Source organism: Camelus ferus, chromosome 15, assembly GCF_009834535.1.
Source record: "Camelus ferus isolate YT-003-E chromosome 15, BCGSAC_Cfer_1.0, whole genome shotgun sequence".
Lineage (NCBI taxonomy): Eukaryota > Metazoa > Chordata > Mammalia > Artiodactyla > Camelidae > Camelus > Camelus ferus.
In genome coordinates this window covers 13,286,160-13,307,663 of record NC_045710.1, presented here as the reverse complement: position 1 = coordinate 13,307,663, position 21,504 = coordinate 13,286,160, and the positions used below count along the sequence as shown (strand labels likewise).

The 21,504-nt window shown below is 42.0% G+C and overlaps 1 protein-coding gene across 2 annotated transcripts; it reads left to right on the top strand.

Annotated features, from left to right (window-relative positions):
• Window positions 1-1,488: 1,488 nt before the first annotated feature.
• MATN3 (matrilin 3) lies at window positions 1,489-19,697 on the top strand. Of its 2 annotated transcripts, XM_032497085.1 has the most exons (9): window positions 1,489-1,709; window positions 2,033-2,312; window positions 6,421-6,987; window positions 9,687-9,812; window positions 10,592-10,717; window positions 12,115-12,240; window positions 14,135-14,260; window positions 16,942-17,052; window positions 18,699-19,697. In XM_032497085.1, the coding sequence occupies exons 2-9, from the start codon at window positions 2,105-2,107 to the stop codon at window positions 18,752-18,754; spliced, it is 1,446 nt and encodes a 481-aa protein (XP_032352976.1). In that variant the 5' UTR covers window positions 1,489-1,709; window positions 2,033-2,104; the 3' UTR covers window positions 18,755-19,697. The 2 variants fall into 2 exon arrangements, with proteins under 2 accessions (XP_032352976.1, XP_032352975.1); XM_032497084.1 differs by having other exon boundaries at window positions 1,489-2,312.
• The last annotated feature ends 1,807 nt before the right edge of the window (window positions 19,698-21,504 follow it).

Genomic DNA, 21,504 nt, shown 5'->3' with positions numbered 1-21,504 from the left:
GGAATGCCCTCTGTTATAATAAATATGTGGTGACTATGTGTATGAATAGTGCACTATATGCAACCCTGGATATCAAGTGACTTACATAATTCCTGAAAGAGGGTGAGAATCAAGCCTGGAAGCCACACAGTCATGAAACACTCCAAGTTACATTGCAGGTCAGCTCTAGGGGACACCTAGAGCCACTACTGATGGGCACAGACAGCCAAGCTCACTCTGCTTTCCCTGGGCACTGTATCCAGCTCTTCCCTCTCCATAGCTGCTTTGAAAGCTAGCTGTCTTCCCATCCTTGTCAGAATGAAGACGACAAAGTGCTTGCTTCTTCTCACCACTAGATGCTGAAACAAAAAGGCGAATTCATCTTATCAATGAAGTCTGGGTCATTTTGCATATATGCTAGCTGCAAGAGATGCTGGGAATCAAGTTGCTGGCTTCTACTCAGGGAGGTGCTGACTCATAAAGTTGGAATTTGCAAATTGAGTAAGGGTGTTCAAAGGCTTTGAGGATCATCCAAAGAGCATGACGATGAACAAATGACATATGTCCATGAGAGCTGGCAGACATTGTATTGGACAAGAACTTCTCACCTTGGCATTGCTTCTTTCAGTCTTCTTAGTGTCCCTTTCCCATTATAACATTCTAGCTTCTAAGATCCTCTGAAATAGGTGAATTCTCACTGGGAGCTGAGAGACATTTCCCCTTCTTACGACTCTCACTTTGCTAACACTGATGGAGTTGTGTCGATTCTGTGAGGTTTAGTGGGATGAGAAATTGTTTGAGAACCGCTGCTCTGCGGTGATGAGTGGAGAGGGTGTAGTGGGGTGGGGAGAGAAGATGAAGGACGGGAGGTGGGACAACCAGGTGCCAAGGCCACAAGTTGGGAACAAGCTTGGTGTCCTGCAGGACCGAGGAAGGCTAGTGTGGTTGATGTATGGAGGGCAGAGTAAGTTCCAGGTGTGGTCAGTGAGGTAGACCAGGTGGCCATGAAAAGCAGTTCGGATTTTACTGGAAGTGAAGTTGCAAGGTTTAATAAGAGAAGTGATTTTAAGGTTACTATGTGGAGTGTAGATTTCAAAAGGCAATCGTCTGAAAGCAAGAAGACCAGACAGGATCTGTTGGAGCTCGTGTTTATTGTCATGTTTTACCATCCAGCTCAGAGATGACCCCTCTTTTAGAAGGCTTCCTGGTTTTCTCAGGCAAAGCAAGTTTCTCCTTGAATTCAGCATGGTCCCTTAGACAAGTACACTATTGATGCTTCTTTTTCTCCCGGTAGACTGAGTTCCTGGAGGGTCCCCTGGTTGGCCTCCAGCCCTGTGCTGCCACAGTCGCTCTTCTGGAGAGGAAGTGGGATAAAGGGAGAGCCTTTGAAGCCTGTCTGTACAGGCTGTCCTTCCAGCTAACGGGGGCTCTCTGGGGAATGTATGTTTGACTTTCTATTCCCGGTAATATAAGTTCAAATGTTTACGGATGTTTGAAGCTGGGATGAAAGCATTTCTAGTCATGCTGCTAGAATCTGTGAGGCTTTTCTTTTCTTTCTTTCTTTTTTTTTTTTTTTTAACTTGGGTTACTTGGCTGGGGAAAGGAATGTAGTGTGAGGATCAGAGTTAATCCTTGAGGCAGGTAAACCTGGATGGAGCTGGATGGCAGAGTCCCAGCCTCCTAAACTGGGAGCCTGGGACGCTGGCCAGAGGCGCCTGGAGGTCAGGCGGGTGAGTGGAAGGTCGGGCAGTCCCCGGGTGTAGAGGCAAGGCAGAAGTTTCGAGAGAGACAGAACCGGGCCAGAAGGCACCGGGCCGAGCCCACCCAGACAGGGACGGGAGGGGCAGCGGGCCGGGGTCAGGTACCGCGCCGCTGGCCAGCTTGTCCCAGACATTCCGCGTCCGCCGCAGCGGGAATGCGCGGACCAGGCTGCACGCAGCCCCTGGGCGGGTTCGCGGGGCGGGGCGTACGCTCGTGGGGCGTGGCCCAAGGCCACGGGGAGGGGCTCAGGGCCGCGGGACCTTTAAATTAGCCGCCCGCGCGCCGGGCACAGGCCTGCGACTGACCCAGCCAGAGAGTGAGCCACGACCCGCCGACAGACACGGGCAAAAGCACCGAGCCAGTCATGCCGCGCCACCTCCCGGGACTGCTCCTGCTGCTCTGGCCTCTGCTGCTGCTGCTGCTGCTGCTGCTGCCGCCCCCCGCCGCCCCCGGCCCCCAGGCCCGACCGGGCTTCCGGAGGTTGGGGACTCGCGGCCCAGGGGGCAGCCCTGGACGCCGTTCCGCTCTGGCCGCCCCCACCGGCGCGCCGTATGCGGGGGTCGGCGGCGCAGGTATGGCCTGGGAGAGGGCGGGAGAGGGGCCAGGCCGAGAGGGACGCCCAGAGGGCCCCAGGGAGGGAGCCCTGGCAGGAGGGCGGAAGGGAGATCCAGGGCCGGTGCCAGCAGGGTGGATGGGTGGGCAGGGGAATCCAGCGTCGAATGAGGAGGAAAAGCCTCCGTCATCCGACAGGTGTGTTTTCCATCCCAGTCTGCGCCAGACCACGGTGCAGGAGAATGATCCCCTCCCCAACGAACTCTGGAAAACTGAGGTCCAGAGAAGGGAAGGGAGATGCCCAAGGGCACTCATAGCCAGGGCTAGACTTTGAATCTCCAGAAGCTCGAACTCTAGCAACTGCCCCCTGAGATTTGGGCAGGGAGGATGGGGCAACTGTGGGAACACAGGGTATCTCCCAGCTCTCTGCCCATTCCCACCTTTGGTTCAGTTCAATAAACCCTTCCTGAGATTCTGCTTTTAGTTCTCTGATTGACTGGGTCCCAGCCCCAACCTGTACTCTCTTACATTCTCAAACACTCAAGACACTTTGGGTCTTTGGCGAACAATTTCATTTCTCTTTTGGATCAGTAGTTGGTTCCTGTGGCAGAGCAAAGCTCCTAGAGCAGCAGAGCTGGAAGATCATCTGACTGAATCCCTAACAGTACATGTAGGGAAACTGAGGATTGTCAAACCAAAGGGACTCAGCAAATCAGTCTCAGAGCCTGGGGTAAAACTCAGAGCTCAGGTATTCCAAGCATGGGTCTTTCTACTGCTCCAAGCTACCAAGCTCTTAATATGGTTTATATGAGATTTTATCTTCATTACCAAAAAGTCCAGCTTCAGACTTGTTAAAGAGAGGCTGCACCAAACCATTTTCTGGATGTTCAGTCTCATCTGGCCAGTTTCATCTGCCTCAGCCTGATTTGTGTTGTTTACCCCTCCTGCACCTTTCTGGATAATGTTGATGAAAAGCACAAGGGATTCTTCACTGCACCAGCTCCACTGGGCTGGATTTGAAATGGTGAGAGCATTGTCATTGAGACAGGCTGTGCCAGGGTTTACAATGGTTAAATTCAGCTGGTAGCTAGTTGGTTGCTCCAGGCCAGGCAGGAATGGGGGTAGGGGAGAAACCTATCTCCCAGAAGTAAATATTACCTCTGGTCCTGATCCACTTCCCTTGGGGATGGAACTGGGAGAGAGAGGAAGGATTCTGCATTGGGTGGTCATATTTCCCCTAAGCAGCACTTGTCCTTCATTACCTGGGATCCAACTCAATATTGAATGATAATTCTTTAACAAACACCACATTCCACTCTTTTCCAAATTCCCTCCTTTTTGCATCCAGAAATTGCTAAGCTTTGTTATGGGCTTTTATTTCTAGTGGAACTATCAGAAATTGACACTTATTGTGAATAAGGAAACATTTTAGGAAATTCAGATTCTCCATTTTCTTGGTTTCTGAGAATCAAAGTGCTGTTAACTAGTAAAGAGGAATGAGATTCAAAAACAGTGAGGAGAGGGTCCAAATCAGGAAGTAAGCAGATACTCAAAGAATGTCCTGCCATCCGAGTCAGGCCCCCTGTATTTTCTATTCCTGCGGTAATAAATTACCACAAACTTAATGGCTTAATACAACACACATTTATTATCTAGGAATTCTGTAGATCAGAACTCTGACACTAGTCTCACTGGACTAAAATTAAGGTGTCAGCAGGGCTGCGTTCCTTTTGGAAAGATCTTAGGGGAGAATCCGTTTCTTTGCCTTTTCCAGTTTGCAGAGGCTGCTCTCATTCCTTGGTTCATGGCTTTCCCCCTACGTTTTCAAAGCCACCAAAGGCAGTGTGAGTCCTTCTCACATGCCATCTCTCAGATTTCCTCTTCTGCCTCCCTCTGCCGCTTTTATGGGCTTCTGTAATTACATAGGACCCACCAGAATAATCCAGGATAGCCTCCTCATCGCAAGTCTTTAATCACACCTGCAACATCCCCTTTACTACATAAATTAACATACTTACAGATTCTGGGGATTAGGATATGGACATATTCATGAGGTGGGGGGGGATTATTCTGCCCACCTCACCCTCTGTAACCTCCCATAGATGATTCCATCTGAAAAACCAAGTAGAGAAGGAAGGAATCCTACATGTTTACTTATAAGAACATAACCTAGATTTTAGTAAGGGCATCAGTTGGGTGTTAGTGACAGCAGTGTTAGAGACATAGTTTTCCTTTTATTCCAGTTATGCAAAAACATCCAGATCCATCCTCCAGAAAGATTTTCTTCTTCTTTGCTCTTGTTGCATAGCAATCAGGGATGAAATGAAATTCTGGAGTTGTTAAAAAAAATAAAAAAGAATTAATTCTTTTTGACTTAGCTAAATACATGACATACAGCATATTTCAGGCTGGTGGCTCAAAGTCAACATGCAGGATGTTGACTAGGTACATGGGATAATGTTGATTTCTGTGGTGGAAAATGTTGCCTCAGAGAGAGGCAACCATGCAGTGAAAAGTCCCTTTGGGATAGGAGTTAGGAAACCTGGAGTCCAATCCATGTTCTACAGCTTTCAAGCTCTTATACCTCCTTGACACTCAGGTTTCTCACCTGTAAAATGGGTATAAAAACAACCTCTGCATCTCTGACATCATAGGGTTGTGGTGTTGGAATCCTGTGATCGCCAAAATGTTATTGAAAGTAGAATATTATTTATTTTTCTAATTAATACATCTAGGAATCAGGATAAAACCAAGAGGATAGTTTTCAGTTTTTAAAAGAAATCTATATAGATGCATAATTCCTGTTCCAGACAGGGCTTTTTCTGTCATCAACTGCTTAGCCTAGGAATTTATTTTGAACAAATAAATACCTATTTCTTTTCCCCCTACACACGAAGTAAATTGCCTTCTTAGAGTAGCATCAATTTTCAGCCCCCTATTAGGAAAGAAAAGACCCTAATGACACGTCATGCTCAGGTATCTCGTTTCCATTTAGGGCTTGGTGTATATGATGTGTGTGTGCGTGTGTGTGTGGGTATGTGCTGAAACAGAAGGAGGAATGACCTGAAAAAAGCTTCTCTCTTAGCCTGGCCAGACTTTTGGACTTGATTTTGGTGGCTAGGAGAGAGAGGAGAGTAGAATGAGATTGTCAGGGGGGAATGAATAAGACGAGATGAAAACAGAAATGTACTATGTAGCTACAATGTGCCAGGTCCTTTTGGGTGGGAAAGATACAAGTTCCTTGAGGGCAGAGAATCTGGCTGACTTGCTTTAGTAGCCCTTTGGCTTAATACCCAGTAAGCTTTCAAGAAAAAAATTTGGTAAATGAAAAATGAAAGCGGTCACTAAGAGAGTTTGGTGGGGGAAGTAGGATAGAGACCATGTCAAAAATCTCTGCTTCTTAAAACAAGACATGCTCACAAAGATGCAAATGCAATACGCATGGACCAGATTAAGTTCCACTTAATCTGTTTCTTTCCACTTTCAAGCTATAGCTCAGGGCTGGCTGGGCCCCATAGTTCACTAAACAGGAGTGAATGACCAGTTGGAGGGAGAATTTAGGGCCACTCTGGAGTAGTCTTCACCACCTTGGGAGTGGAGGAAAAAAATGAAGCCACCAGGAGAACACGTGTGCCTCAACTCAAGCTGCAGTTGCCTGAGGGGTCTGTGAGGCCTGGGCAGGGGAGTGAGCCATGAGGCTGCCCTGAGTTCACCTGTCACATGGTTCAGGAACACTGTCCCGTTGACTCAGGTGCACAAAGTGCCCAAGAAAGGTCTGGAATCCATTTATTCCTGAGAGTCAAGAGGAAACTTTGAGCAAAACTTTACACAGAGGGATGAGACTCCAAGTGAAATTTCAGGACTCAGCCAGTCTATAGAAGAGATATTTAGGGGAAGTCACACCTTTATGTGAATTCTCACTAGTGAGTTCTGAAAGCCTCAATGCTTTCAACATCCAAACGGAGGGTGGTCTTGGGCAAGTTAGCAGACAGGGGTAATATGGGGTCAGAGGATGCTGTGTTGCCTGGTCTCCAATCCCAGAGCTCTCCAGGTGGGAGAACTGCCGGGTTTCTGACTGTGGTCTGATCATGGCTTGGTCATTTCTGTTCCCCACACCCTTATTTGCAGGTATTTGCAAGAGCAGGCCCTTGGACTTGGTGTTTATCATTGATAGCTCCCGTAGTGTACGGCCCCTGGAGTTCACCAAAGTGAAAACATTTGTCTCGCGGATAATCGACACTCTGGACATCGGGGCTGCGGACACGCGGGTGGCAGTGGTGAACTACGCTAGCACCGTGAAGACTGAGTTTCATCTCAGTACCCACTCAGATAAGCAGTCCCTGAAACGGGCTGTGGCGCGGATCACACCGTTGTCTACAGGCACCATGTCCGGCCTGGCCATCCAGACAGCGATGGACGAAGCCTTTACAGTGGAGGCAGGAGCTCGGGGGCCCACTTCCAACATCCCTAAGGTGGCCATCATCGTGACAGATGGGCGGCCCCAGGACCAGGTGAACGAGGTGGCGGCTCGGGCCCGGGCGACGGGTATTGAGCTCTACGCTGTGGGTGTGGACCGGGCAGACATGGAGTCCCTCAAGCTGATGGCCAGTGAACCCCTGGACGAGCACGTTTTCTACGTGGAGACCTATGGGGTCATTGAGAAACTTTCCTCTAGATTCCAGAAAACCTTCTGTGGTAAGTCTTTGCTTCCAACTAGAAAGGATCTTATAGTCAGACATTGTGCATCCGAAGAAAAAGAGATTTATTCTTTTTTTTTCTTTCTTTTGGTGGAGATTTTAAGGAAAACTTTTATAAATAATGCTTTTTTGTGCTTTTTTTTTTTTTAACGAACTTAAACACACTTTGTTGGTTTAGGAATATAGCTGCCTTATATATATAACTTGGTTTGCTCATAAAATCTTCATGTTTGCATTAGAAATGTGAAGTTCTGGAAATATCCAGGATAAATGATCCTGCTGTTCCCTGACAGGGTCAGGAAAAAAAAATTAAAAACTCAAGACACCTCTTTTCTCCCTTCTGCCCACCACAGTTTTTCCAGATATTTTCTTTAGTTTTACCATCTCTAGGTTTAACAGAACCCTGTTTGTTTTCCTGCAGAAGACGGCGAAGTGTGTCTGTCCACAGAAGAATCAGCTGGCTTATATTTCAGCGTAACTGTCGGAGTGCACACTAGGGAATACGCTAGTGTTCAGATTGGCTCTTTCTCAGATTATTCCTTGTGGATGGGCAGGATTAGGGACCAGGGAGACTGGGATTTAGCTCACTTGTGAGCTAGCAAGAAGCAGGGTATATTTTGTTTTTGTTTTTTTGTTTTTTGATCGTTCTGTTACTGTCTTCCTTTCCTCCTTTAGGATGGAGTTTAAATACGAACGTGCTGATTTAATTAGAATTGTTAGCATGTATCAGCCAAACCCACGAATATGAATCCATTCAAAGCTGATGTTGCTTTTAGTCACTGATCAGGATTGTGAATTTGTGGGACTCAAACTTTTTAATTTTAATTATTTTATTTTTGTTTTTCATCTTAAAATTTCTATTTTTCTCTGTATTCATGCTTTTTTTTTTTTTATCATTTGGAGATAATCTTTCAAAGCCCCCTATGGAATTATCCAGGCAGGTGTGGACAGATTTCCAGTTCAGGTGAATTTTAGCAGTGTTATTATTTTTTTTTTTAGAGGAGGGATATATTTAGTTTATTTATTTTTAGAGAAGGTACTGGGGATTGAACCCAGGACCTCCTGCATACTAAGCACGCACTTTACCACTTGAGCTATACCCCGGCCCTGCCCCGTTCAGGTGAATTTTAAAATGTAGATACCTTTGGCTATATAATCTATTCCACATTTTGTATTATCAATATGCATTTATTGATCACTGATGATACAAAGAGAAAGGTAGTCCCTCTCTACTATCCAGCAACAGTCTGAGGGTGGGAATGAGACAAACAAGTGAATCAATAACTACAATTGTAAATTTCAAGAAGACTTTTTATATAAATGAAGGTGAAACTCAGCAATCAACAATTTGTCAGGAAATGGGAGATGAAGTCTCGGTCAGGACCTAAGCCAGACCTGGCCGGGGCCCCCTTGTCTTTCCTGCCCCAGGACACTGGGCCTTCACAAGCTGTCCTTGGCTTTGGTGGCATCTACTCGGCATTCATTGGTTTCCCAAAAGAAAATGGCTTTCTTTCTCCCAGGAAAACCCCTTGTGCTTGTGGGTGAGAGCTTTTCCAAAAAGATACTAGTCTATGGCAAGACTGGGTCTCAAAGCTAGCACCTGGGGTTGGGGGTTGAAGGACATAAAGTAACAAGTGGTGAGTGGCCATCTTTTCATTCTGGTACAAAAGGCCTGCTTGTTCTGGGGAAAAATGTCCTCTCTGTGGAAAAAAGACTGAGGGGTAGCTTGTTGTAGTCAACGGGCTGGAAAGATTATTCCATGAAAAGGCCCTTCTTGGGAAAATATTAGCCTTGTCCTGTTGCCAAAAAGTGGATGCTGGGTAACCTGCCACAGGGGTGCTGGCCTCCTCCAACAGGCCTCCTTGGTTTCTCAGAAATGACTCCATTCATTGATTCTTCTATCAAAACATGTCACTAGGAAAAAAGTAAAATCCAAAGAGATAGAAATGACTCCAGGAGCAAAAAGATGGAGATGCAGTTTAGCTAACATCATCTTATTTATTGTGTTTTTCCTTTTCTTTTTAATGGTTTGTGTATAGCATATGAGTTTATTCTCCTGGCAGATAGGAGAGCCCCTAAGGTTGCATGCAAATACATTTGAGTTTAGGAACCCATGTTGCATATTCAGAAGACAGTTACCTGCATTACCCTCCACCATTTGCATGTTCAAACACATATTGCTGCCCAAGAGTGAGTGGGTTCCAGGCCAAGAGGAATGTCTGAGTGTGAATTCTGTTTAGACACAAACTATAGAACCCTTGCAAACTGGGTTCTGGCTGCAGTGGGACCACTAGCTCGTAGAACTTCAGGAAGTACTTTATTGTTCTCCCTGTTTCTTGTTGGGAAGCAAAAGTCTTTTTTTCTGGTCAGGTGGATATGCTGAATAAAATATCAAATTGCCTGCCTTCTGTCAATGTTTGGCTAGGGCTCCAAATTCAAAATTCTCTTTCTCCTTTGAGAAGTCAACCTCAAGATCTATGATTTTAAATTAGTAACATTACTAGTTACTAATTTAAACATTACTAAGAGTGGTATTTGTAATAGGCCAGGGACAGAGGAAAAGAGCCAGTTTTTACAGTGAACTAAAGATAGCATTGGAGAGGAACCCAGAGAGCAATGTGTTTTTGACATGGGAGAGAAAGTATCTAAAATGCTTCTTACGTGTCGACGTTGACTGTTATAAATTTCTTTGCACAGCTCCGGACCCGTGCATGCTTGGCACACACCAGTGCCAGCACGTGTGTGTCAGTGACGGGGAAGGCAAGCACCACTGTGAGTGCAGCCAGGGCTATTTGCTGAATGCTGATAAGAAGACGTGTTCAGGTGAGGGCTGCTTAGGGGATGGCGGCTGACTGCGACTGACGCGGGGACTCACTCTCTGGGCTGTAGACTGGCTTTATGCTTTTCTCCTCACTGCCTTTTGGCTGGTTTTCTGTTATCAACTATTTTCCCTGAGAGGGAACAGGAGAAGAAAAGTGAGATAATACATAAAACAGCCTCTGATGGGACTTATTACTAGTTTTAGAGAGAAGGGCCAGTAGGGAAAAGGGCTAGTGTGGAAAGGGGCCCAAACTCTTGGTCCTTTTGAGGATTTGAATTTTTTTCCTGGATTTATTTAATTAAATAATTAATTAAATACAAGCTACTCTGGCCTCTGTGACTGTAGACACTTGTGGAATCTAGAAATGGAAGAAAACTTAGGGAGGTTCTCACACATCAGCCATATGGGTTGTCACATACAGTCAGTGAAGAATGGGAATTAGGTCCATTTTGTAAAAATCCTAGAAAAAAGTTTTTGAGAGGAAGAAAACTTAGAGATTATTTAATTCAACATACTCATTTTATAGGTTGTGAAACTGAGACCTAAGGAAGGGAAAAGAATAATCCTCGTCATGGGGCCTGGTAGTGAAGAAGCCAAGACCAGGGGTCGTCGGTTCCTAACCTCCAGTCCAGTAGTCTCCTTCTTGTGCCAGTCTGTCTTGTTTCATTAGCATTGTGTGTGTGTGTGTGTGTGTGTGTGTGTGTGTGTGTGGTATGGCCCACAATCATTTATTTACCACGCTTCCGGTACGTTGACATTTGTCCTGATCGTCTTTTGATAGCTATTGATAAGTGTGCTCTTAACACTCACGGGTGTGAACACATCTGTGTGAACGACAGAGCGGGCTCCTACCACTGTGAGTGCTACGAGGGTTATACCTTAAATGAAGACAGGAAAACGTGTTCCGGTAAGTGGGGCAGGGGGCTTTACTATTGCTTCCCTGTCTACCTGCCTCCCTAGCCAGCGTTAGGGAGGGGGGTCCATCGATGGGGAACTTGATCTCTTTTCCTCTCTCGCCATCTTGGGCTTTTCCCACCTCTTATTAGAAACGTTAGAAACAGCAGCATGTGTGTATCATGACCCACATGTGTGAGTGTGTTGTTCATTTCCTTCTCTGTACCCAGCCCCCAACAGTCCTTTCCAGATGCTAAAGACACTCCAGTAAATTAAAATCACATAACACTCCACAAGATACTTATTACTTACAAAGGGAAAAACAGTAAGTTCATAGTGGAGAAACCTGGCAGACACCACTTCAGCCAAGTGAGCAAAATTACATCACCAGCAATGACACATAGTGATGTGGATCCCCTGACATGATGTTCTGAGGGCCCAACAGCACATCTGTGGTATTCTTGCTGAAAACTCAGAATCATGAGGAAGCCTCAGACGAACCCAAGTTGAGAGACATTCTACAAAATAATTTTTCAGTAATTTTCAAAAGTGCCACTGTCATGAAAGGCAAAGAAAGGCTGAGGAAATGTCCCAGATTGGAGGAAACTAAGGAGATGTGACAACTTAATGCACTTTGTGATCCTCGACTGGATCCTGGACCAGAAAAAGGACGTTAGTGGTGGAACCATTGGCAAAACTTGAAAAAGGTCTAAAGATTACTTAATAGCATTGTATCAGTGCTAATTTTCTGGTTTGATAATGACACTGTGCTTGTATAGGATGTTAACACTTTGGGGAAATGGGGTGAAGTGCAGGACTTTTTGTACTATTTTTGCAACTTTTTCGTGAGCCTGAAGTGATTTCAAAATGAACAGTTCAAAGATTAAAAAATAGTTTAAAAATATGTCAGTACAGAGAAAAGATCACTGAGTGGCAAGTTGGGTCTTGAGTTCTGATGCTGCTCTGAGTCAGTTGGTCTCCTTTGGACTCAGTTTCCTTATTTTTTACGAGAGAGGGTTGAGCTATGGTTTCTTCAAACTCTAGTTCAATGTCTTTCTGAATCTAGTATAATTAGCCCCACAACTGTTGGAATCCCTCAGATTCAGCATAAATACAACAAACCTACAAGGAATGCTTTACAGAGTATTTATGAGATACTCAGATTTTGAAAACTCAGTAAAAATGATTGTGAACATGAGTTGAGGAAGATAGAAGAATAAGTATTATGTGTGTACGATTTTGTTTTACTCAGCTAATTTCTTGGTAAGAACAAATATGACTGATGACTTTGAATGGTTTCTAATCAGTTTTCTGCTTCTGCATTTCTACCTACAAATAAGATTTCTCTATATGGGTAATAAAAGACTTTTTCACGTTTAATTTCTTTTCTTCTGGACTTTCGTTTGGCAGCTCAAGATCAGTGTGCGCTTGGTACACATGGCTGTCAGCACGTTTGTGTGAATGACAGAGCTGGATCCTACCACTGTGAATGTTATGAGGGCTACACTCTGAATGAAGATAAAAAAACATGTTCAGGTAAAGTCCATTCAATAAACCCTTTCACATGTGGCTCTTTCTACTGTGGTGAAACCAACTTGCAATTTACCAAGAGAAGATTCTTAAAGGTAATGTAAAGAGTCGGGGCCTCAGACATTCTACCATGTTTACAGACCAAGACACAGTGCTCAGAGGGCAATGAGCTCATTAGGTTTTGCAAACACAGCTTACTTCAGAAAATTACTTGGAAATGGGTAGGGAGTAGGGGATATGAGAAAAGCTAATTGAATGCAGGGTCCTTATCCAGGAAAATTTTATAGCTCTGTAAAGCAAATAGGAAACTTTAGAGGAAGTCAGTTGGACAGTAACTATTTGGTGTGATAGGCTGAAGTGATCTTTTTCCAGTTAAAACTTGGCCTGGAACTTTTCTGTAGCGTTAATCTTAAAGCTGGATCGTTTCAGTAAATGAGACTTTGTAAACGACTGAATTAGACCCACACAGATCTTCCAGTAAGTTTGAAGCAAGTCCTTTCCTGACAGTTTCTCTATGATCAATCTTGGGTGAATCTGAGCCTTATGACTTGGTGAGGGAGCCTATGCCAGCACTGCTAATCCTCATTAGTTTGATTTAAACTCACTGGCAGAACAGGGTGGCATTTATAATGTAAAAACACTCCTTAGAGAAGCTCCTAGCTCTCCGAGTGGTGTTTCGTTTTAGCATATTCAATATTTTTTTTAGGTTTTATGTATTTTTTCTTCTCCCTTGAGGAGATATATTATATGACCTTTTCAAGAGAGATTAAAAGAAATGGAATATCACCAAGTCTCCTTTTTTTAAAAAAATGAGATCAGTAAAAGAGTACTGAGCAGCTACTTATTCCCAGGACTGTGCTAAGCACTGTGGGGCTATAAAGTGGAAGCTTCTGCCTCTGGGTGCAAAGAGAACCAGCACCTTAAGGAAGCAGGGACTAAGTAGTCAGGGACTGGTGGTACTAAGAGCGGCAGAGGTAGGATGTCTGGACCAGACACAGAGAGGGTGGGGCTGGAGGTGGGCTTTGGAAGGTAGGGAAGGTTTAGATGGAGAGAGGCAAGGGCAAGGGGCGTGGCTTGTGTTGGTTTGTTCAGGGGCGGACTAAATCACCTGGATGGAGAGGCCTCATGGTCACACATCTCAAACCATCACAAATATTCCCACTTGGTACTTTAAACTGAGGCCTTTAAACAGAAGGCCTGGAAAAAGGAAACAAAAACAAATTTGGATGTAAACTAACAGATATTATGGAATAAAAATGGAACATTTTATTAAAAAAAGAAATCAAAGAAGATTTTCAGTTAATGCAGACAACTCCAGGCAACACTTCCAGGTAACAGGAGCTGTTAGCACCGACTGTGTACCATGTACAGTTCTAGGCATTTTAGATGCTGTCACACATTTACTGCTCACAGAAACTATGAGGAAACTGAGGTACAAACAGATTAAGCAACTTGCCTGTAGTCACTTGATTGCTGAGTAGCAGAGCCAGGATTTGAATCCAGGTACTTGCCCTGGTGGTGACACATTCTCTCAAACACTAAGCCATACCGTCTCATGGTAGAAAGCACAGGAGAGCAAAAGGAGATAGAAGAAAAAGACAAGATGGGGCAAGTTAGTATTTTTCATATTTTAAAGTAATAATGAATGCCATTCTAAAACTGGGGTGCATGACATGGGCCGGATTCCCTGCAATGACCTGCCTTCCCCTTGTTGGGCAGTGGGAAGGCTTGTAAATTAAACGTGGAGCCACAGATCGGGGGCCAGAGGCTGCAGACTTGCATGCTTGTTATTTGCTGTACTTGTTGGGACCAAACCAAAGGTTCTTTTCTCCCAGAAGTCTGGGTTTGGTTTCCTATTGTAATCTGTGAATATTTTATTTCTTGCCCCACTCCCGGTCAGTTCGTAACAAGTGTGCTCTGGGCTCTCACGGTTGCCAGCACATTTGTGTGAATGACGGGGCCACCTCTTACCACTGCGATTGTTACAATGGCTACACCTTGAATGAAGACAAGAAGACATGTTCAGGTAAGATTGTCCCTTTAAGCCTAATTCATACAGCTAGGACAGTCTTCTAGGAGTAAGCTTTCTTGTCTCCAAGTCTGAAGCACAGTTCTGAGTCTTGCTCCTGGTCAGAATCCTCCAGTGGTTCCCAGATATCTTCAGAATGGGATAATTCTACTTTTCCACCCCAGGCATTCTTTCTTCTGTGATCTGACTTCATCATTTCTCTGTTTTTTTTTAAAAATACAAATTTATAAATTAAATAAGCAATGATGGAAAATAACAGAATAGGGGCTGGAGGAAACTATTTCAGGTTGGGGGGCTCTCTCTGAGGAGGTGACATTTGAAATCTGAGAATTGACAGCAGGTAGGTTGAGACTGGAGGCTGGCAGGAGGAGGGGAAGCAATGCTAGGCCCTGTGTGGTGGCTTTAGAGGGGAGAGGAAGTGAAAGGCCACCAGTGTGATGGAAGCATGACCAGCCAGGAGGAATGTGGAGTAAGATAGTTTGGAGAGTTAGGCAGGGGCCAGATTGTGCTGATATTCTGGGGCAAGGGAAATTCTATGAGAAATTCATGGAGAGTTTGAAGCAGAGGAGTGACATAATGCTGTTTATATTACACTCTAGCTGCTGTGTGAAGAGTAGATTGAAGAGGATGGAGAGCAGAGGAAATCCAGTTTGGAGGCTATTGCAGTTGGGCTAGGACAGTGGCATTGATGATAGAAGTAAACTGATTCCAGATATGTTTTGGAGGGAGGATGAATAGGGCTCGGTGATAAACTGGATGTTGGGGATAGAATGAGGGAGGAATAAGGATGGCTTTCGTATTCCACTTGAGCAGCTGGGGGGGGGGATGGGGCATCTTTATTCAGGGAAGACTGAGAGTGAAGCATATTTGGGGAAGAAAACTCAAGGGTTTTGGACTTTTGTTTTTATGCTCCTGTAGATTGTAAGCCCCAGCCCTCAAGGGCAGAATATCTCTGTATTCCTAGCGTCTACCATTATACCTGAGTTACTCAGCAGATATTTCTTCATTTGAAGTCAAGTATGGATCAGTTCTTGGGGATGGTAACAATAAGAAGGAGCAGCTTGCTTCTAGAACTTGAATATGTCTGGGTACTGTCACCTGACCTAAGTGTTTAATCTTCAGAAAAATCGGTCTTGGGCATTTTTTCTTCTCCTGGAAGGTGAGGATTCCAGCATGATTTGTAGTGGTTTAGGCTCTGACCTCACTTGTTTTAGCCATTCACTTATTTATTTGTGCAGCAAGTATTCACGGAACTACTGTCATATATCAAGTACTCTGATAGGTCCTGAGGAAAGACCTGGAGATAGATTAATATTTTGTGGTTCACAGTGTACAAGTATCACACTACTTTTGTTAAATTTATTCCTAAACATTTTATTCTTTTTGATGCTATTGTGAATGGATCCATCTCTCAAATGTCAATTGTGCAACATCCCAATTTTCCATGGGGTGTTTTAGTGAGGATGTTACACTGAGCCCCTTCTCTCACAGAGCTTATAGTTTGTCAGGCAAGATACACTGGAAAAGTGTCATAGGTACCAATTTTATACTTTGTACAGGGATGATGGGCAGGTACTTGATATTCAGTAAATACTTTGGGGTTTACTAATTAACCAATTGAGATGGGGACTTGAGCTGGCTATCCCTGAAAGTTTCAGTAGGATTTGGACTGCTACATAGGTTATATTTAATCAAGTGAATTTGTGGTCCCCCAGCCTGATATCTTCTTTGTAGCATGTGGGAGAAAATGTAGGCGGAAAGGACTACTGCCTGTCCTCAGGCAGTACTACTACTCAGCTGGAAGATTATACGCGTTTTCAGACCTGGGAAGTTACTCTTATTTCTGTTAGGCAACTTTAGGGGCTACAATACTGAGTAGGAATAGCTGCCTCACTGAATTACAGAAAGAAATTGGGGTTAGAATTATCTTTCTCCCAGGTTCTTTGCTTGAGTGTTAATAGAAACCTGAATTTTTAGTTCCAAAGTATTTATGGGTAAGAACTAGAATTCTGAGTTCAAACCATTCAGTGGAATAAGTCTGTACAGGAAATCGGGAATTACCTAGTTTTAATCCTTAAAATATTTTAACCACACAAATAGAGGACTGTTTTCCTCATTTTCGTTTCTTACTGAGGATGCAGGATCACAAGGAGATTGCCTTATCTCTGCATTCTTGGCATCTTCTTTTTTTTTTAAATTAAAAAATGTATTTATTTGGGGAGATAATTAGGTTTAGTTATGATCAGAAGGAGGTACTAGGGATTGAACCCAGGACCTTGTGCATGCTAAGCATGTACTCTACCACTTGAGCTATGCGCTCTACCGCTTGGGCTATACCCTCCCCCTGCACTACATCATCTTCTTAAACACTTACTTTATATCATGGAAAATTTTAGACAATCATAAAAGTATAGAGAACAATATAATGAACTCTCATGTTACCATCCCACAGCTTTGACAGCTGTAAACTTTTCCTCAGTATCTCCTAACTCAATTTCTTCTGTGACACTCAAATTCCACAGTATTTTCTCCTCTTTCTTTGTGCTCTTATATCCTTTTATCTTCTAGAGAAATGTATTTAGGTAAGTCTTAAAAATGGAAGTGCTGAATCATAGATTTCCTGATTTGCTATGATTTCTAATTAGCTGTAACACTTTGTGTACTGTCCTTCCCGTCAGCCATTGAAGAAGCACGAAGACTCATCTCCACAGAAGATGCTTGTGCATGTGAAGCCACACTGGCATTCCAGGATAAAGTCAACTCGTATCTGCAGAGGCTGAACACCAAACATATCCTTTCTGGAAGCTTTTCTGCTTCTGCTTGAAGCAAGCCGAGGTACTAAAATTGGGCCAACATTTTAGGACATTCCACAGGATAAGGAAAAAATTCGTTACATTTTAAGATGAGCAATAGTAGTACATAGCTTTAATTTTTTAAATTTAGAATTGTTTTCAAATGTTTTAATAGATTGTTACGCCCATCTTTACTTATGTGTAAAAGCTGTGTAATTATTTCTTTTCCTAGTGCTTTTCCACAGACGTAGAAACTCCTCACTGAGCTCTGTGTAACAGATGGTGCTATTCTGCTGATTCCTTACTATGGCTTTCGTATTCAGAACGGATCAGCTGATTAACAGGGTGTGACGGCGCAGATGACACAGAGCTGTGCACTCTCTCTGTCCAGCCCAGTGGTGAAAACGCAGACTTCAAAATGGAACATAGTAGCACCTCAGCAACCTTCCAAATCAGCTGTTTAGTCAAAGAAGTCACTCAGGAAAAAGTACTTTTTCTTAGCACAGCTCAAGTGAACTGACAACACCGTTCTAGTGATCCCAGAGGAGTGGTACTTAGACTGAGATGGGGCCAACCTAGGAGTCTGCAGAGACTTTCAAGGGGTGTTGGCGGGGCTGGGGCAGCACAGAAAATGTTAAAGGAATCAGTTTCCAAATCCTTCACTTCCTTACACTGATCTGCCTAAAATGTGACTGGGGGTCATTCTCCTAACTTTATACAAAAAAGGCATACCTCTTACTCAGCCTGCCCTTGACTAAGGTGAATTTCTTGGAAAAGTAAACTCTCCAGAGAACCAAATAAAGGGTAAACTCAACAGATTTTTAATGAAGCCCTTATAGACACGTCCCCCAATGCATTCCCATAAGAGATACATTTCTTAATTAAAACACCTTTTGTTTTAAATGATTTTATGTCAGAATTTGTAATTTGTTTATTGTTTAGATCAACTGCATGCCCATAATAGTTGTAATGATAACTCAACTGAGATAACTTAAAAAATTTAGAGCCGATGGTCAAAGAAAATTAATTTAAAGGTAATTTCAATATAAATGTGTATTTGCTTGTAGTCTGTATAAAGTTTACATCAACGAAGTATAATAGAGTGGTCAAGAACAGATTTCCAAGATTCAAAGTAGAATAAAATTCTGTAGAGAAAGTAGAAAGGAAATACAATTTCAAGGAAATATTTTATTTTAGAATAATAGTAGTATTAATTCAGTATGGTATTAATATTACATGGGATACATTTGAGAGACAGATTTACATTTTATTTTAAAGTCACTATTTATAATATAGCAGAAATTGCATATTTTGTAACTAAACTTAAGAAAATTTTCATGTAAATATGCATATAATTTAAATATGTATATATCCATATAATTTAAATATAAGATATCATTTGTCAAAATTACCTTAGGGGACATCTGAGCAAAAATGTTTGAAGACCACTGCTTTATATCATGCTCTCTATAGAACAGAATATCTGAGTTTTAGATTAAATTAGATTTTTGATGAGAAAACAATTTTACTCTTTTTGTTGAAAATAGAACTGAAATGTTTTTTCTTGTATTGAAGTGTCTGAAAGTGTGGTTGCATTTTCTAAAGTCTAAAAATATGTGGTGTTAGCCTTAACAACTTGCCACTGGATGACATTTTGGAGAAGTTGCAAGCAAATGAATATGGACAAATACATCGTTAACTAGCTCAATTTTGTCACCTGGAAACATGGAGCGCTTGGTGTATTTAATAATTTGGCACACTTCAATGTTCCTGCTAATAATTTGCCATTACAAATGCTTGAATGTTACTGGATAAGTAGTGTGAGGACCTTCTGGAAAGTCAGTTTCATTTTTCTAAGGAAATAAATGTCCATATCCTTATTAAGAGCAAACTTTAGTGTCTCTAAGCTATGACTGTGAAATAGTTGGTAGTAAATAGAATGTAAAGTTTCATATTTCTTTCTTTCTTTACTAATTGAGCCATTTAATTTTTAAATGTTTGTATTAGTAAGATAACCATACATACAATGGGAACTTTTGATCTATTTTTTTTCTTGACAGTATTTATAGTATAAACCAGTCTTATTATTGAGAGTGTAAATTGTACAAAGTATTTACACATAAAAAATTCATATCATTAAATTGAGATGAATATAATTTAGAACTATATCTTCAACACTTTTGGTTTTTGATCATTTTTGCTAAAGTACTGCTGAAACTGTGATCAGGGGATTATAATACACATATCTAAATATAGTTAACACACATCAAATGAACTGTTATATGCCATTTTTAATTCACTGTGATGTGAGAAAGAAACACACAACTAAAGACTTTAGTTGTGAATTAAGAGTATTATAACTTTTTACCAAGGACAAAAAAATCCTAAATTTACTTTATCGTTTTACTTTAGGATCCAATCAATAAAATTATGTATTTATAAATATTACTATAACAAATAACAAAACCTAATGTTTTTAAAATGTTAATGATAAGCCTAACTTTTCTCACTTACATATTTGATACATATAATTTTTTCAGCTTTAAAGCTTATAACTTTTAGAAGAAAACAATTCTTTAAATTGTATACTACTCATTCTTTTTTGACTTATGTTGTCTTTAGTATAATAAAAACATCATTATCTTTATATATTATTGTCATGCTTTTTTTGGGTGACATTATCAACTTTGTCTATTAACACATTTCCTTAAATTAAGCTGAATTAACAACTGTTTCAAATATGAAACAGTTCCTTGTCACAGGACACAATGTTGTGGCTCTTTCTACAATTTAATTTCATGCTCTTAAGATTAAAAATGTAAATTCATGTTAAATAGAAAGGCTTGAATCAAGAATCTCGTGGGAGAGGGAATACAATAAAATTACTTAAATTTAGATAAAACGATGAGGATACATTAATATAGGCACCTGAAAAGCAAATGTAACCTACAAATGTAAACCCAGGAACAGTAAAAGTATCTAAATATAAACTGTAAAGAAATGAAATATGAACACATCACGGCAGTATATATTATATGAAACATATATTGTTATTTCTGAACACTTTTGAAAGGACCTAACACAGAGCAAGTATTATTTTCCAAACTTGTTTGAGCACACAGTTATATTAATATATCACCAAAAAAATGGTGGTATAGGAGGGATAAATGAGAGTGAATGTGCAAGAACTAGGGAAAGGAATTAAAGAGAGATGAATTTTCAAGCATGCAACCATCAGTAGTTTCAACTAATCATGTCTTAAACTTTGACCAGTTGATTGGAATCCCCTGGCTTGGATAACTGCTTTTTCTCTTTGGTCCAGTATAGGGAGTCCATGAGCAGGTGTCAACACATCTTAGGAATGTACTGTTTGGTGCTGAAAAAAGATACTCACACATTTGAAAACAAATAAATAAATTATCTGAATGGGATGGGGGTTAAGTTTGGAAAGAATTACTCAGGGAGACCTGATCTGTGTGTTTGGCTAGGCACAAATGACCAAGAAGGTAGGAACATCAGAGGATATATAAAATGGCTTTGGAAGCAGACAGGCATGGTGGGATGAAAAAAGCAATACTGGCTTATTTAAAGTGGGGCACCAACATAAAGACATTCTAAGATTGAAGGAAGATCTGCTTTTAGCTGGGGTTTAGATTTGATAGGAAAGGAACTAGGACCATTGTCGACTTTTGAGTATTCTAGGTGAGGCAACAGACTCAGGTCAAAGGATTTGAACCTTATTTGCCTGAGATGGGGAAAGCCTCTAGGTGGGGAAATTACCTACTGCTGCATAAAGTACGTCCTAGATTATATACAACAGTGGTAGCTATAAATATGGTAAAAGTGAAAACGAGAGATAAAAAACAGATGAGACCAGAGGGGAGGATATAGCTCAAGTGGTAGAATGCATGCTTAGCACACACACGGTTCTGGGTTCAATTCCCAGTACCTCCTCTAAAAAGAAACAAGTAAGTACACTTATCCCACCCCCCATTAAAACAATACATAAATTAAGAAGAAAAAAACCCAAAAAAACAGGTGAGACTAAATAATTTCATGGGATTTTCTGCCCTGTGTCTAAAACTGTGGTCTGTAACTCTCCAAGCATTCAGAAAGGACAAGGAGAATTGAAGGAAGAAATAAGGCAGAAAAAGAAGAGAAAATAGAACAGTCGATGCCAGGCAAGAAAATACCAAACACCTCAATTACTTAAAAATGGAAGGCTATGCCCAATGTCAATCATACGCTGTAAGAGCCCAAAGCTCACACAGATTCCTGTTTATAAGGACCCTTGGGTTGCAGTAACAGCTTAAACTGTTAAAAATTTCTAAAACAAACAGAACTGACACAATCTCCTACCCTCGGATTGCTCCAGGGAGTTCTCCAACCCCCAAAGGCACAAAGGAAGGTTTGCAACCTGAAAACGCACGTTTGTACCAACATTTGGCC

Excerpts from the sequence above, each read along its gene's own strand:
- MATN3 (XM_032497085.1), top strand. The coding sequence starts at position 2,105 with ATGCCGCGCCACCTCCCGGGACTGCTCCTGCTGCTCTGGCCTCTGCTG. Across the intron at positions 2,313-6,420 it reads TGCGGGGGTCGGCGGCGCAG|GTATTTGCAAGAGCAGGCCC; the intron begins GTATGGCCTGGG and ends CCTTATTTGCAG. Across the intron at positions 17,053-18,698 it reads GCAGAGGCTGAACACCAAAC|TGGATGACATTTTGGAGAAG; the intron begins ATATCCTTTCTG and ends ACAACTTGCCAC.